We start from the raw sequence: 18563 nt of genomic DNA, 5'->3' as shown, positions 1-18563 counted from the left end.
CAAAATGATGGAAGTGGTTTTACTTAGTTAAGATTTCAATCTTTTCTTTCCCAGTCATACTGCATCTGAAATACCAGATTTATTTTAAATTGTGAATTGCAAGTTTGTAGTTACATTTTGTTGGAACGTGAGCTGCTGTTTTATACAACTTTTTAAACTGTTAACAATTCATCATAATGCGTCTTACTGAAGTAATGAATATTCATTTTTCAGAGGCAGATTTCCTCAAAAAGATTTAGAGATGCTGTTCCCTGGGATGAGTGCTGATTTCACTAGTGAAAACTTCTCTGCTGCATGGTACCTGATTGAGAATCATTCAACAACAAGGTTTGTTGCTACTGTACGAATAATTTCTTTAATAACATCAAGTAGATTGCCTTGTATAGTAGATGTGTCACTGGTGATCGACATTAAAGTAACATACCTGTAATCTCTACTGTCTGTGGTATTTCTTTTTGGCTTTAGACCGGAATCAACAAGGACAGCTTGCTCAATGTGTTCCTGATGGGAATATCAGTTTTAACTAGTCTTGATCTGTGGCCTAATTTTTTTTCTGTGTGAGATGGCAGTTGCCTTGCTTCAGACTTGAATACCTTTATGAACAAAGAAATGAAGTAACATGGATTTGAGTGGAAATTCCAGATGCTAACTTGTGACTGGAGGCTCAGGATGAGGATGCTAAACAGACTAAGAGTGAAACTGGTAGTTATATCCATCAGCTTTAAGTTAACTCCTATGAAAACTGCTGCAGTAGGAAGAAGATAGACAGCTGAGTAAATTTTGGGTATAAGTCTTAAAAATCTTGACAATTCTTCATTATTATATCTCGTACACAGTAATGTGTGCTTACACAGATACTTTACATGTATACTTCTGCATGTGTGAGTTATGAAACCTCTGTTTGCTGGTGTTCAGATAATGCTTGAAGCCATTTTTACTGGAGGATGAATTTTGCTTTCCATTGAGTATTCTGATTAGCAGTCTGAAGGGAAGTACCATTTGCGTATTTATTTCATTGTGTAATTATAAGATCAGGTGGTTTGGTGCTTTGTTTTGTTTTTGCAAGGGGAAAGGGCTATGTTTTTGTTTGTTCTAAGAGCTCAAAAATATCTCCATTGATCTACCTGGGAAATAATTTAATTTACTCTTGATTTATGGTAGATAAAGGAGTCAGAACAGTGAGAGATCACTGTTACCTAATATACACACAAAGATGGCATCTTTTGAAATAAGTAACTAAAAGAAGGGTGATTTAATTGTATTTAACACAACAAAATGACTTTTTCAAAAACCATTAGGTTTTTATAAAGCTGAGAAGACAATACAGTAAGAAAGAGCCATCAACTTTTGATGTGTTTTTAAGAAGTTTGCTGTAAGCTTTGCCCTTGTGTTGCTCATTTATGTGGGTAGCCGTAACACTGCCAAGAGAGACATAGGACAGATACAGAGAGATGAAGGACAAAGTGATTGCAAAGCTCTGGGTACAAAGATGAAGAACATGGGGGCCCAGGTATTTTCTTTGATTTACAGGTGAAGCGTAGAAAGTAGTGGATGCATTCTGTAGGTTCACAGCTGGTTGTAGAACTAGCTTCAGAGGTGGCAGTTCTCACTTCCGTTACATCTATAGCCATGAACTTTCTGTTGATGAATAAGGGCTGTCAGTGAGAAATGTGATTCATCTGAAATAACGAAGGGGAAACGTTTTTTGCCAGCGGGTTTGCAGTTTGTGACAAAAACTTCAAATTAGAAATGTCAGGGAATTGTGATAGCAGCTTGCAGATAACTGAAGGTACAGAGATCAGAGTGCTACGTGTATGGCTCTGTGATGGAATTGAGAGAGCTGCTGAGAAAGTGAAAACCAACTGAAAGTGCCCAGCTTCAAGTGACTTTACATGCTTACAGTCTGGGAAACAAATAAGGGGAGCTCTAGCTCCACACACAGATTTAGACAAGAACATTACTGGAGTAAAATGGGGTACCCTGGGGTTCTGTGATGGATACAAACAGACTTTCTTGGGAAGATGCCTGGGGAAAAAATGACAAGGACTTGACCTTTGTGAATGAGCAATTTGAAAATATTCTATCATAGTGGAATGGGTAGCAGGATGATAGATTGTTGGCTGAAGAGACCAGGAAAGGTGGTATTACAGTAAGATGAGGAAGTAAACAAAATAATGTTTAATTGACTTGCGATAATCTCTCTCCATAGAGCTTGCCCTACTTCTTAAAGAAGATTTTAATCTCCATGATATTTCCTGGAAGGGCAACATGGTGGGATGCAAAGCAGTCTTTGTGGAAAGCTATGGGAATGACCCAGGGTTAGGTGATGGTAGTACAGACAATGATCTGGTATTTGAAACATGCCATAAATACTAGTTAATAGTCCGGTAAAAAATCATCCCCTGAAGTGTGTCAGCAAGACTATGTTTTAGAAGGTACGGGGATAAATAGTCTCGTTGGCATTGTTTTATGTGTCAATTAAATTGTTCTGCCTAATTTTGGCCTCTGCTTCAAGAAAGGTGATAGCTGATCCACAAGAACAGAATTATGTAAATATCTGTGCATATATAGCATGAATGAATTAAATGCTCTTAGAAAGTAAATAAAATTACTATGAAAAGCTGTTGTGAAAGACATAAGCAGTTCAAGGGTAGGTAGCAATTGTTCCTGGTTTACTAAGAGTAAAACAACGAGGTTAGATGAAGATTAAAAACAATAATAGATGGCTTAAACCCTAGATGCAAGGAACTTTGAAAGCTGCGGAATCACCACCACTGGAAGCTGGGATCTGATTTGACCTGTGCATGTCATAGGTGATTAAGCTACATTTACGGATGCTGATTAAGCTACATTTAAGGATGCTGATTAAAAAAAGTAAATTGATTCTTATTACCATGGAATGTAAACAGCAGCATAATGTAATGGTTATATCTCTAACATGAGAAGGTGTCAGCAAAAACACTGATTTTGCTGATGGTCAGTACTATGAATTGATGTTACCTTGTATGGTCCCATTTTACCCCATACTGCACCAAAAAGTCCAATTCCTATTAAGAAATATTTTCAATTTTGTTTGGTTGTTTTTTGTTTGTTTTGTTTTGTTTTCAAGTATCAGCATAAATTTTCAATCTTTCTTGGGGGGAAAAAAAAACACCTTTCAATTTGTCTTTGGACAACAGCTTTTAAGTCATGGTCACCTCAGTCTAGTAAAATAATAAGATTCATATTGCTTTAGAAAACTTAAAATTTTAGTATTGAAAATTCAAAAAGTTTGGAAACATTAAATAGAAGAGTTATTCAAAAGATAGGATAAATCTAATCACATTTTGAGTCTAACTGTATCTTTAAGAAACAATTTTTTTTCCCACTTCAAAATGTCTAATTTTAGAAATATTCTGTTGCTATTAATCTGAATTATCTGCCCTGTATAATTTGTGCTGCTGTACAGGAAATACAGAGGAAAGATTTAGTTCTTGTCCTCTATGTAACCTCAGGTATTGGAAGTGCTAAATGTGTGGTGCACCAATGTTTTGGTTAGCTTATGTATGTTTTTTCCTTTAAGGAAATTCTTTTTAAGTAATCAAAATAGCATCTTTTTTTTTTTTTTTCCCCCCCAGCAACAGCCTGACAAATATAAATAAACTATTTAGACATACAATTAGATCATCAGATAACGTGAAACAGGGCTTAGAAAGGATACCATACAGATTTTTGTTAGTTTAAAAAAGCTGGTGGTAAGTTCTTGTATGCCCAAGTAGACTAATCCAGCCATTGAGTAATGTGCTTTCTGCCCAGCAGATGGAAACAGGAAATACAGCAAAAATGTTGTGACATTGTTGGTATAAAAAGTAAAGTGCACCAGTGTTGTGTGGTGATAGCCATCTTATTGCCTGATCTAAAGTTTTGTTTTGTTTTGGTTTTTTTCTTATCGTATCTTCTTCTACCACAGTTTCAAGTGGACAAAGGCTATTGGTGGAATTGCTGTATGTCTTAATTTCCATATTTCATTGTTTTCCTCTGCACCCAGAGATATGGTGTAGTTTTTACATTTGATACTTTTGTGTTAGGGAGATGGGTTTGTCCTGTCCTACAGGTAGGATAAAAGACTTTTTGAGGGTGAAAATCATGTGTTTGCATTTCTGAGCTTCTTTGTCTTTGTGCTTTCATAACGAATCTAGGAACGTAACTAATGAGAAAAAATTCTTCACTCAGAGGGTGGGAAGGCACTGGCACAGGCTGTCCAGGGAAGCTGTGGATACGCCATACCTGGAAGTGTTCAACAGCAGACTTAAGGGTCCTGGGCAGCCTGATCTAGTGGTTGGCAACCCTGCCCATGGCAAACGGGTTGGACATAGATGATCATGGAGGTCCCTTGCAACCCATGCCATCCAATGATTCCATGATATTGCAGCTACTTGTGAAAGATAAAAATGTGAAATCAAATGTAAACTGGAAATAGTCTAGAAACATTAAGAAACTAAGGCAAAAAGAAACCTATTATATAAATAATAAGCTGAATAGTAGTATTGTACTTTGAAGCCTCCTCAAAAAAAAAAAAAAAAAAATCAGTGGGCTTCCTACAAAAACACTTGATTTCATGACACAGGAATCCATTCCGTTTTTCTGTATTGCATCAGTATTATCTTTGATTCTGAGCTATATTTGCAAACTAGCATAAAAATATTAAAACAGTTCAGAAAATGTAAACGTTTTGTGGACTAATCTGTACTTAAACAAATATTAAAGAAACTTCTAATATTGCAGTAGTCAGTATAGTGTACTGAGTGTAGTGATTTACTATCTCCTATTTCATGCAATAAAGGCAGTTAGCTAAGAGCAGTGATGCAGACTTAGAAGAAATTTCTTAACTAGTTTATGCCATAAAAATTGAATTCCATCACATGCAATTGGAATCTTCCATTTAAAATTAAAAACTAAACTAAAAAAAATAATCCACGGTGTTTGTTTTGAGTAAATAGTGATTATCATGAATCAAACTAGTTAGTAATTGCTCTCTTTAACAGTTCATGCAGCAGTAGCTATCTTTATTTTCCAAGTAACTTGTATTTATTCATTAGGTGAACTTATTTGTTGTTTGAATGCCATGATGTGTTTTGTTGGGTTTTTTTTCCAGTTTTGATCAGCTCAAAATGGCTATTGTGAACTTGAAGAAACAAGCCAATAAGAAAAATGAGGGGAGTCTGGCTTATGTGAAAGGAGGTCTCAGCACATTTTTTGAAGCACAAGATGCTCTGTCAGGTAAATTTTACTTAGTTAATATGGTATAAATGAAAAGCTTGTATTTGCGTGTGTGGTTGAATTTAATATTAAAAACATTGTTCTTTGCAATCTTTTCTGGAAGCATACAAGTCTGATCTCTGTGTTACTTTGATCACAAGCTGAGACAGGCTAGCTTATTGCTATGGTATATTTGCAAATGATGGCACCAAAAGTATGAGAGGAATTGAAGATATTTTTTGAAACTATATCCCACAAATCCAGAAAAATGAGGAGATGTGGAACAAGAGATGTTATTAATATGTTTTACAGACTACAGCAACAAAAAAGCTTCTATTCCATGATGCCTTATTCCATAATCAGACTGTATTATTTATATGAAAATTTAATACCCACAGATTTAGGAAATTGTTCCACCTTTATATTGTGCTTACCATAGGAAAAATGGCACGAATGAGATTACATCAGTTGTCTTCCTCTGTATACATAGGTGTGTGTGTGTGTGTGTGTATGTATATATGTATTTATGTTTATATGTGTAAATACGTCCACATAAAATGTCTCTCGGGTAAAAATGTAACTAGATAGGACTACAGTACCTGCTGACAAGAACTGTGCTGGCTAAGAAAGTGACTCTATTGGGCCCTTTCCAATAGGTTTGATGTTTACTACTATGCAGCATACATGTGTATAGTATAACTATTATTCAGAGGTTGCTCTTAAAAGTAATACCTTCTTCTTATTTCCATGGAAGCTGGTACAAAAAGAATAACATTATTTGATCAAGCAAATTCTCATCTACAAAACACTGTTTTTCAACATGCCATGCACTGCGATATGCCCTTCAGATGACAGTATTTTCCCAAGTGGTTGATAGCTTTTGTCTAACCACCTAATTTAGTCATTCTTAGATAACTTCTTTTCCACAGGTGCAGATGTGCATGCTTTGATAGGAAAGATCACATTTTAAGAAATCTGATAACTTTTCACAACAGATCTTAACTTCTTAGTATCTCTGTTACCCTATCCAGAACTGACCTAAGATAGATCAGTTTTGAAAACCGTGGCCTAAATTTAGATAAGACTTCAGTAACAGAAGAGAAGAATTGAAGGTTTTGGTAGAAATAGTAAAGGTGGTAGAAAAGACGTGAGGAAGAATAAGTGTGTGGCATTTTTTAACTCCGTTTTTAACCAATTTTTTTATTGAATGCTAAGAATTCAAACTGATATTAGGCTATTTTTAAGCAGATTTCTTCAGTATCTTGAAAATCCGAAGTGCTACTTTTTTGTAATAGTTAAAAATCCTAAATTATCCTGAACAAATATTAAAATGTGACTTGTTTCTCACGTCCAAATCTATTAAATACTCCCAAAGGTACCGAGTTAGTTTTATTTCCCAACAGTTACTGGAAAAAAAAGCAGTGCTGGTGAATGTGTGTTACCTTCTAAGATTATTTTTTGGACTAGAGAAGGCTTAGCATTTACAGAAAGTTAATGCAAATCATAAATATTGTGGCTTTTCTAGAAAGGGCACAATTTTTTTTTCTTGTCCTGTCTATTAAAATAGAGGTTTCTTGTCTTTGTAAACTGCTTGACTGATAAATAGAGAGGCCAAGCAGCTATTTGGAATGCAAAAAAAAATACTAATGAAATAATAGAGAAAGCAAACTTATTTATTTCACTAAATGCTCTGCCCTGAATTTTAAATTTTGATAGATGTAATAATGTTTGGCATCTCTTATTCATGTTTATTTTACCTAAATTTAGAGTTTATCCATGTAGTCCTTCAAATGAATTACAAACTTAAAATTTGGGATGATTTGTGGTTAATGCCACTTTTCATCTGTAGCCAAAATGTCTTGTTTTGTCTTCCTTGCAGTGATCCCCCTTAAATATTCGAAAGGAAGCAGACTTGTATCTTGAGTTGTTGTAAATGTTGAATTAAAATAGTACTAAGAAAGAAAGAGAATGACTTTGATGTTGTAAAAGAAATTTGGAGACTTATACATTCAGAGTTGTAACATTGGAATTCAAGGAATATAAAAAACAATGCAGTCTTTAGTTGTTAACTTCTGAGACTAAATTGTTCGTGAGGATGCATTGAAGGTAACAGCTGACTTCTCTGGTATTTTAACAGGCATTTTTCTTCTGAGATTTCCTATTAATTGGCACGTGCAGAAGTGTTTCGGATTCTTTTCAGACTAAATAAACTTGTTGCCTTTGAATTTCAGGTTTATAGTTCAGAGCTACTTGTTTGCCCTTTCTTCCCCCACATGCAGAATGTTCTTGAGGGAGTTTAACTGGAAGAAAAAATTACATCTTTTGAGAGAGCTTTATTGTTAAAAGCAACAGCTAAGTTGGATGTCAAGAGTGTTCCAGTAGTAGCAAGAAAACTGGAAACCTTTGACACCATCACCCAGCTCTCATGCCAGATGTCATGGCTTTTCTCCAAAATGTTTCGTTACTACATTTTCCTCAAAGGATTTCAGGATGAGCATTACTAGAATTGTTTCTGGAGGAATAGCTCAGATGCAAAATTAAAAACAAACAAAATCAAAAGAAGAGCAAACAAGATACATTCTAGGCAAGTAACTATGGAATTCAAGCTCTTTAGCAGAAGAATAATTAATTAAAAGTTCCAGTATATTCTGACTACACAGCATTTATACAAGATGATATGATGCCATTTTTCTGTTCACACACAAGGGTGAATTTCTTTTTTTGGAATTTAGAAAAATGGCCCTAGAATTTGTATCTGCATAAAGGTACATCAATATTAGTTTGTTTGAAAACTGTAAGCTGACTTCATCACAAGCTGCTAGGGAGACAGCCTCCATTCGATGAACTTTCATAGTTGCTGAGCAAATGGAAAGTGTCTGAAGGGAAAACCATTCTCTCAGTTTTCCAGTGAAGTTTAAATGCCCTGAGCTGCTTGGGATTCGATTTCAGTTGTTGCTTTATCTTTTTTTAATTGTAATTATTCAACTCCTTTGGGAAGATATTCTAAAATCATACATATTCTCTGAAGAGAACATGCTGATGGGGACGAATTTAGGTATTCAGTTTTCCTCTCCAGATACCCTAGAATGCTTTTTCCAACCCTAATGACTGTGCTGTAGAAACCATAGATCAGTTTCATTTCTCTGTGGTATTTTGTTGTGTAGCAGAGTTGTCAGTGTGTTGTTATTTCTCTTTGTTCTCTCTGCACTGTTGGTGCAGGATGGTACTTTTTGTAGGGAGCTCACTTGTTTTACTGTTTCAGATTCATCTATATTTGCCCATCTGTTTGTATGTGCTTTTTTAACTCGCAAACTGTGAACAAAGCAAATACAAGAACTCGATCAAGGAAACTCTGAATTACTACTCATTTTTTTGGTGTAACTCTTTCGGTAGCAGGGATCAGTAAGAACTGATTTTAAGCATGCTGTCAGACTGCATTACACGTATACATTGGTTTTAATATTTTCGCCAGAATGCAGTGAAAACCCTGAGATTTATATCAGGTTGCTTGTTGGTTGGCTACCCTGCCTGTGGTAGGGACATTGGAACTAGATGATCTTTAAGGTTCCTTCCAACCCAAGCCGTTCTGTGACTCTATGATTCTGTTATGTTATGTGAGTTAGAAAGGGTTTGCTAAGAAAATAAGCGGTTGAATAGGCCAGAACCCTTGTTTGTTTGGTTTAATTTCTTGGAAAATAGAATTGCCTTATCAGATCCTTGTGTCTCGCTGTCTGCTAGCTTGGCTGACAGTTTGACAGTGATTGTGTCGCAGCAGAGATGTTCAACAGGAAGTTTGTTTCGTCAGCTGAAAGGAGCTATAAGCTGAGCTGAGGGGAACTGGGCACCTCAGCTTGACCCACTTGTCAGCATCATGGAGTTCAGCTGATTTATTTCCCGTAATTCTAATTGCAACCTAGAAAGCAGCATTCCTAAATGCGCTACTGTTTATACGCTTGTAGAGACATAATGTTTTACTGCCATAAGCAAATTGTGTTCCACACAGAATCCTCTGGAAAGCTAGAAAATGAATTTACTTTGAATGTACTTCTTCTTAGACTGCAGTGCTTCTTTTTATTTTAGTAACAGTAAAAAAATAAATAAACAAACAAATAATGGCCACTTTAGTTGCTCAATTCCATAAAAACATGCAAAAACAAACATTCATATTGGCAAATAAAGACAATGTGGTGTGTTCTTCGAAGCATGGATACATAAAACGAATTTGAGCTTTTAATTCAATGTTTCTTGAGACATAAGCATTTGATTAAACCAAATTCAAACACATGATTAGCACCCGAGCCATACAGCTCAATTTAAAAATTCTATTGTAGGTCTGTGTTGAGTGTTTTCAGTGTGGCATTGTTATTAATGTTATTGTCTCCCTCCTGCTTCAAACAATGGAATATAGGTTTCATAGAGTAAGAATCATGTAGAATTATTCCTGGTAATTTTCAATATGGAAATTTGTAGAGAACAAGAAAGAATGGGGCTGTGGAAACAAGCAACCTGTGATAAGATTGGATACTGTGTGTATGCCGTATATCTGACAGCACATCAGCCACCTCAGTTACAGTTCATGTGCATGGTGTATGACTTTTATTTTTGCTGTTAGTTTTCACATATGTGGAAGGGTTAGCACTGTGTTAGTAAAATATAAAAAAATAAAAATAAAAAAAAAGATCCTAGAATCATCACAGAATCATAGAACGGCTTGGATTGGAAGGAACCTCAAGGACCATCAAGTTCCAACCCTGCTGTCACAGCAGTGTTGCCAGCTGCTAGATCCAAGTACTAGATTGGATTGTCCAGGGCCACATCCAACCAGGCCTTAAGCACCTCCAGGGATGGTACATCCACAACTTCTCTGGGCAGCCTTTGCCAGCTCCTCACCACTCTTTGTGAAGAACTTCCCCCTGATGTCTAATCTAAATCTGCCTTCCTTTAGTTTAAAACCATTCCTCCTCATCCTATCACTATCTATCCATGTAAAAAGTTGATTTCCCTCATGTTTATAAGTATTAAATATTGGAAAGCCTCAGTGAGGTTTCCCCACAACCTTCCCTTTTCCAGGCTGAACAAGCCCAGTTCCTTCAGCCCATCTTCATAGGAGAGGTGCTCCAGGCCTTTCGATCATCCTTGTTGGTTTCCTCTGGACACTCTCCAAAAGAGGAACACAAAGATTATAGCAGTTTTCATGCTCTAAAATTGTCAAGTATCCTGGTGTGGGCCCGGGTCCACTCCTTGAATCTTAATTGATCTGTGAGATGGCTAATAAACCCTGTTTTGAGATCTTTTTTTGAAGTATTTGCCTGAAAATGTCACACTTGCTTATGTATAATCCTCTGTGAGGTCTGTTAACTTTTCTCTCGCATTGTTGTTAAACAACATTTGGTCCCTTATTTGCATAAAACTTCCCCTCCTGGCACTGTGCCTCAGTTTTGTGGTTGTTTTTTTTTTTTTTTTTAATCTTTTGAAATTTTGTTGTGTTGTGTAATTAAACTTGAGAAAGTAAATGCTGGAGAGACAAAATACAAAATGCAGTTAAGGAGAACATTACCTTTACTTCATTATTTTGTAATTTTGGCTTGGCTTAGCAGTGTTTATCAAAATAAGGCTAAGTTTGCCCTGCAATTCACAAAAATATCTGGAAATTCTCTGAAAAAATTATACTTACCAGTACAGGCTATTGGCCAGAATAACAAACTCTTCATTATATAAACCTAAGGAAACTAATGTATTATCACTGCTTCTGATATGCTGTCTTTATGTATTGCATTATGCACTATATACAGTTACAGACTCCTGTTGAATTTGTTCAGAGGAGTTTTTATCCTATGGTGCTGTCCTCATCAATGATCCATGTTCAGATAACAGAAAATTGTTACATCTTTTTAAAAAGCAAACTGAAGGCGTTCAGTCATTGCCATGAATGCTGGAAGCATGTTAACATGTGTTCTTCATCCTTTCATTATTGTTCTCTGGTGCCAAATTGTTTATGGTTACCACATGAGATCTTTTGAACTACTTTGCTGAGTCAGTCTTTCCTTTTTGTCAGTTCTTTTTCTTTCTTCTTTTTTTTTTTTTTCCTCTTTCTGTATCTGACTGAAAAGCTTTGGTACATTTTGGGTACTTTTTCTTCTTTAACCATACTTTTTTGGAAAAGGGTTAGATTTTCAGATATGCTAAGTGCATGCATAACCTCCTTTCATCAGAAAACAGTAGAAAAGTTGCATGTGTGTCACTTCAAGATGAGTTAGACTGAAGATGTTTTGAGAATACTACTCTTGGTGTTTAGCTCAAAGTATGTTTTTTAAATATCTAATGAGTAAATCAAGAATGCATTTTGTGAGTCAGAAACTGTATAACCTTGGAAGCATAGTTTAATTTGCTACAGATTTACATTTGCCAAGTAGTAAACCGTATCCTTCCTTAGATTAAATAAAATTGTTTTCAACACAAGCAACAATAAATTAATTGCTAGTTTATTTTACTGCAAGGCCTTTGCTGTCGTTTCTTTGCCAGGCTGAACTTTGCGTGTGTTTCAGGAAAAAAAAAATAACCAATTTGAAAAATTTAGTCACAGGCTGGAGATTTTGAGCTCTAAACTTGTCTCTTCACTATTACAAGTTAGTTATATCTCTGTAGCTGTGAAGCTTGCAAGCCTTTAAATATTCTTACTCAACTGGACAACTTGAGCACATACAGGCAAAGATAATACAAAACACAGTTAATTTTCTGGCCCTGGTTAAAGCATCTAGACCAAATCCTCTGCTCGTTTATTCTGTGCTACACACAGTAAAATTTATCAGTAATGGTAAACAGTCTGTCCTAGGTTTCCTACTGTTAATCCAACTAAGACAAGGGTAACTGGTAGTTCAAGAAAAATATCCTGCCCAACCCTCCTTTCTTTAGGCCTCCAAAGGGAGCCCTTCTTACTGTCTTTTCATCACTGCCTGCAGAATGAAACTGCAATTGAAGTGGCTAGTGTGGAAAATATAAGCTGGCTTTCCATCAGCCCTGTGCTCCTTCCTCTCTGCTGCTTTGGCAGTAGTGCAGCCAAGGCAAGGATTAGGCAAGCTCACTAATAAATAAAGAAAACTCCTTTCTTTACCAAGTTAATTTTCCACCAGATTATCTCACCTTTCCTGACTACAGCCATGTGATTGGTAAATCCAGCAAAGCATGTAGGTGCAAGTGTTGAGGGGGACTGTCCTAGGCAGCAGCAGCCCACTACTACGTGGACTTGGTCTAAGAAAAAAAATGGCATTTTGAGTATCTCTGTATTCCTTCCAATCAGATTAGATCTACGCGTATTTTCCTTGACTGCGTAGTGTTTTGCTTGTCTGAACTTCTAAGTCAGAGATGTTTTGTCTGATTCTCACAGAAGGAACGTGTACTTTGTTTTTTACTTTGAAAACCTAACTTTTTTTGTAACCTCACTTTGCCATACGTATGAATGCAATCATTGCAGAATTCAAATACAAAGTGTAAAAATAGCTTATGTGAAGAAAGTAATGCAGTCAACAGATAAAAGGAATGCAGCAATTCCCTTTGTGTGCACACAGAGTAATTTAGCTGGCTCTACACATTTTATTCTGTATGTTCTAAGATATCTTACTTTAGACAGTGGTCCAAAACTCTTTTGGTTTATCCTGCCTGTTAATATGCCTTTATCTGTAGTCCACAATGTTTTTCACCTCTCTGAAACTTAATGCTCTGGTTTTTGCTTGTATTGTTGGCATCATTTTCTGTCTGAGCACATATATGAATTGACTTAATGTGACAGTTTTTCCTACGTTTACATCACCAATGTTCTGAAACTAAGAATCCCAAATACTTCATGCCGAGTGACAGGTTTTAAATGCTACCATGGTGAAAAATGTTACATTCATTTTAAAATGAAGAAGAGAGAATAGTGCTTCTATTGTGTATTCTCATCTCAGGGAAATGTGAAAGAGAGCTGCTTGGAGAAGATGAGCTTTAAAAATTTCAGGAACTGGTGAATGATCATGACAGAAGTCTAAATAAGGTTCTTTCAAAATAAAATAAAAAACAACAAACCGTGCAGTTCATATCTTAACATTATTTAAATTGGTAACATGGTAATTCATTCTCTTTCAAAACTTCTTGTTCTGCTTATTAAAGCAAATCTTCACCATATTTTGCATGTATTTGCAATAAAAGCTGGTTTTGATAGCACTTCAGATGTTATGGTTAATCTTGGACATTTTGAGGTGTGTCTTCTTCAGGAGTAAGATTGTAATCATTTAGTTAGCAGTTACTGCTACGTAATTAATTATTCCAAAGTAGTTAATTTTAAAAACCCTTGAAACAATACATAACTTTTTCTCTTAAATCTACATTCAAATAGAAGGCATTTTTCAGAAAAATGTTCTATTGAATGTGTTTAAAATATTTAAATTCCTATAATTACACTTTGATACAGTTCCAGTAGTATTTGCAACATTTGGTTTAAAAAATATATGCTTATGTTGTGGTTGCTGTTCTTATGAACATGCCTTTCAGTTTTTAATGGCAGAATGTAATTGACTGCACACAAACCCAACTATGCATACAAATGGAATAATATCATTAGAACCCTTAGTGGTTTTGTTACAAAATTGTGGATATATTCTTACAGGTAAGTGGTGTTCATGTCATACATAAAATAATACGCTATTGTTAAGGATACATAATCTGTACAACAGATTTTTGTTGTTGTTCCGTAAAATATACAGGCATCTGTTAGTTTCAGTTCATTTTGTTAAAGTGTTGTCTTAAGATCCTAAATCTGGATTATTGGGTTTTTGCCTCTAATGAATTAAATAACAAAAATGAAAGTGCTGTCACATTGTAATGAAAGCAAAGCTGATGGAGATCCTGTATGTGTGATCTATTTGAAGAGTCAAATTTAATCATTTAAGATAATTGGAATTGTCACTTTTCCTTTTTTCCCCTTTGCTTTTTAAATGAAAAATTCTTCCTTTGAGCAAGTTTTGGAGACTCATAAAGAAAGAGCTAACCTCTTTCAGAATAGCCACCTTCTCTCACTGTTCACAGCAGGACTGATGCTACAGGATTGCTGACTAAGGGTGTTTTTGGTCTGTGTTCACTTTGTCTTTGGTCTGAATCTACATACACCAACAAGTAAGGATTTATCCTGTGGATTGAATTGCAGGAATCTGCTAGAGTATATTAGACATACTCATGGAATCCATCTCCTGGTTAAGTTTCATCATATGAGAATTCATTTGAGAAACCTTGCCATGCAAACCAAACTAAGATTGGCTGAGACAACTGAGAGATTACTTTCAAAACTGTGTTTGTGGTCTGAACTAAAATATATTATTATTCACTTAAAAACAGTGACCAAGATCACTGTTTTCAAGGGTAGATCAACTTCAGATTACTCTACTGAGAAGAAGCAGGCAGTGGTAGGAGGCTTTTTAGTAGTTTCAATTTTTTCTAAAGGAACAGGAACTTTTGATTGGTAGAGGATTTTACATAGTCTAACAAATTAAAGTTTTTTAAGGGGAAATACCATTTTAAAATAATTACTTTATAGATGATATATGTAAAGTCTGAGTTGGGGTCACTCAGATTCCCTATGACTATTTTTTGTAGCCTTTAATTATTGGAAATTCCTTTTCAGTGTGACTAGCATACAAATTTTGCTCTGCAGACTGTAACTATTTTGTGCTTGAATTATGCTTACTTTCCAGAATATGAAATGATTAATACTTGTACTATGAGATAGCAAAATGCAATTATTTTGCCTCCCTGACCTCCTTTTTTTCTTGAGCATTAGTGATTTGTTCAAGAATGTAGAGTAAATCTGTGTTAAAGTAATGGTTAAAATTCTGCAGTGTCTGGCTCTGAGCCCTGTCCTCCACTAGACTCTGCTGCGATGAAACGTTTGTATTTTTTATGTCTAACAAGAAAAATAACACTTTATATTGAATTTTAGAAAATGTTTAGAAGTGTCACTTTGATGTAATGTATTCCCACCTATTAAAATGTTCTGCATTTTAACTAGACACTTTATTCCAGCAATCCATCAAAAACTGGAAGCGGATGGAACGGAAAAAGTAGAAGGATCCATGACGCAAAAACTGGAGAATGTACTGAACAGTAAGTTTTGTCCTTCCAGCAGCAACTATTTCTGGATGTTGGACTTTCTAACAAGCTTTACTATATTCCTCAGAATATGGTAGAATGCAGAAAACAGTACATTCTCTCTTGCTGTTTCTTATTTGATGGTAGCAATTCCAAGTGCGATGGAACACCTTTTGAATAAGTAGCAGTTTTTGCCATGGTCAACAGTGGTCAAAATAAAGAAAATCTAGAGCATTTTCTTTATATTAATTTTGGTTGTATCTCAGTTACAAGTGTACAAAGAAAACAGAGGAGATATTATGCATAGCTAGAGCTGTAGAAGGATGAGCTAAGCTAAGTACCAAGATCGTAAGACATTTGAGCAAGAGGGAAAAAAAACCAAACTGTTTGCAGAAACAAGATCTGTTAACAGAATCTTTCTCACTTTGTGTTATCATTTAGACTACTTGGAACTAGCATTTGTTTTAGAAACTTTGAAAAGCTCTTGGTACTTTCTTTTCTCTGTATTAGCTGTAAGATCGCATTGAAACAAGTGGCTTGAATTCAGTGCAGTTTGGTATGTGTTTCAGCAGATCAAAAAGTTACTTTTTTAATTCTGGGACTTCTGCCAAGATAATTTTACTTTGTTTCATTGTGATTTTTTTCACAGAGGAAGGGATGTTTCCCTTACTGCTGTATCAATAAGCAGCAATGACATGCAGATAGCTGACTCAGTCTGAGTGTGTTTTGTGAAATCAAGAAAGTGACATGGAAGTTCACTGTTTTTGTTCTCTTGTATGAAGAAAGCTGTGGCTGTGTGTGTTTTTGTGTGGAGCATAAATCAGGCTTTTTTTGTTTTGTGAACAGCCTTAGCTTTTTTCAGTAATGATGTGGGTTGAACATTATTCCAAAAAAAAAAAAAAAAAAGAACCAACATGCACACACAATTGCTATAAAGAAGATAATGTGTGTCTTTGTGTCTGCATGTGCAAAATATAATATGCAGGCTGAATGTTTTTGTCTGTAAAAGGTAGGAGAAAGAAACATTTGCTAAAATTGCTAGTGCTATCTCTAGTTATATGTTTATGCCATGTCAAGCACTTAGTGCAGATCCTTTGGAGAGCACTTTGACAAAATTACATGGCATTATGTAACATAAAAAGGCAAAAAAAGTGCATTTTCAAGGTTCATGACTCATTTTTGTACGCACTGTTATGAGATAAACATACCTATAATATATAACCACTTTTCCACTTGATAGCTGAAATCTATATGCAGATAATGCAGATTCTCTTTTACAAACTGGATCTGTAGAGGAACTTCTGCCAGCCACTTCAGAGTGTTATTAAGTTTGGCTCTGCTGTGAAAAAAAATTGGCTGCTTTTCCTTCTGATACTTTGCAAGTCATGATGGGTTGAAGGCAGGGGGGTAGGAATACAAGGATTTAAAGAGAGTAAATAATATTATGCAAAGTAGTTTAGGATCAAAGCTTTGTTTCTTGTCTGACCATTCAAAAGTGTCCTTAGTTACTACTCTGCAAAGAACAGGCTTTCAAGTGCTGCTGTAATCCTTGAGTTACAGGGTCTGCTTTCAAAAATGACTTCAAATCTTCAATTGAATTTTACATTTAAGATATGCACCTACAATCTGTGAAAAGACAATTGATGTTGAAAGCTTGATTCAGACTCCTAAGACAAAGGATGCTTTCTACACCTACCAAGCATGCTAAGAGAATGTGCCAAATTATTGGATTGAAATGTCATAAATTAGTAGAAATAGGATCTGCTTTAGTGGGTAGAATTGTAGCTATTGGTAAATAACTTACAGAACGTATATCACAAAAACATACTATAGGCTGCACTTAATTTCACAAAGAATTGCCTCTTATAGGAGGTCAGTCAAATTCCATTATGTCTTGTTTTTGACAGGTTCTATGTAAGACAACTGTTGGATAACAAGAGCTTTTTTTTATTAATTTGCACAGAGTATATTGTCTGTTTGGAAAGTATAATCAGTCATTCTTTATCCATGAACTTCCTAGTTTACGTTTAGATTATTCATTACTAGTGAACAGATAAATTGTTAATGTAGAAGGGATTTGGGAAGAACAGAGAAAGGAAGAGATTTTACAATGTTTTTCTAAGCCCTAAAAGAGAAACCAATTCTGAACAAAGTATTGAATTAAGGCATTTGATTTAACATATTTCATTTTCTAAGTAAAACAGAAAATAAGTAAAATCATTTCCTTAAATTGAGGATTTTACATCATTAATTTTGTACAGACAAATGTGTAGTTTTGAACTAAAAATGGAAATCACTGTGCAGTTGCTGCAGTTGCTAATTGCCTTTGAAAAAGTAATTAGACATTTGATAAGGCATTGAATTAAAGAAATATTGTTCTGTGAATAGGACCTTACTTTGTGAATATAGTATATTTCCATTTCTTCTTGACTGTTAATGGAATGCACGAGAAACATGAATTCAAACAAACCGAATATATTTACTCAACTCAAAAATTAACATTTTTTTAAAGCATCACAAGAAAATACAATTAAACTTCATCAGTGATCTGTATTTAGATATCCAGCCAGCTGTTTTCATTGTGTATTTCTCCATAATGGGTTAAAGTATTTTATACTAAATGGTATATAGTAGGAATAGCTGTCCTGACAAAACATTTTTTTACATCAGGACTTCAAAATTTCAACGAAGTTTAAACATTATTTAGATATAATAATTATTTTACAAAGACTACTTTTAACATGAACAGGCCACCCACAGTGTTGACTAGAGAAAATGGCATGCAAGCCACCCAGTGAGACTGATGTAATTTTTTTCATCTTTGCTTAAATTATAGTCACTAGACCAGATAATGTAGAAACTTTTACACGCAATGATCAAAAAGGCTAAAACAGTTCCAGTTCTTTTTTTCTTTTATTGGTTAATTAAAAATAAGTCACGAGATGAAAAATGCAAATAATCGCGTGCGAATATAAATGAAATACTGTTACTCTCTCAGGAAGTATGGAAAAACTCTATTAGAATTAGAATGCTTTATAGTTTCATTCTAAAAGGTTCTGAGGATTTCTGTATTGAAGAATATCCACAAATAATGTAGAAATGTAATTGCATGAAATTACTGTCCTAGACTTGATCCTGTGTATGATGAAACTAAACAGGGTTTTAATGCACTGTGAAGACTACAATTATTCATTCTGTTACAGTGACCA

At 35.0% G+C, this 18563-nt stretch overlaps 1 protein-coding gene across 3 annotated transcripts in view; it reads left to right on the top strand.

Moving 5' to 3' along the window:
- Positions 1–18563, top strand: part of EXOC2 (exocyst complex component 2) — a 131515-nt gene that overhangs the window by 31102 nt on the left and 81850 nt on the right. For all 3 annotated transcript variants that reach the window (XR_016465014.1, XM_090137009.1, XM_031589285.2), the window contains exons 5-7: positions 214–327; positions 5135–5259; positions 15289–15369. Coding sequence is in view for 2 of the 3 variants with exons in the window: in XM_090137009.1 (XP_089993135.1) it covers positions 214–327; positions 5135–5259; positions 15289–15369 (320 nt within the window). In the remaining variant the exon portion in view is untranslated. The remainder of the gene's footprint in view (positions 1–213; positions 328–5134; positions 5260–15288; positions 15370–18563) is intronic.

Source organism: Phasianus colchicus, chromosome 3 (assembly GCF_987193195.1).
Source record: "Phasianus colchicus chromosome 3, bPhaCol1.hap1.1, whole genome shotgun sequence".
Taxonomy (NCBI): Eukaryota; Metazoa; Chordata; class Aves; order Galliformes; family Phasianidae; genus Phasianus; species Phasianus colchicus.
Note: the sequence above shows the minus strand (reverse complement) of the source record. Positions and strands in the feature narration are given on the sequence as shown.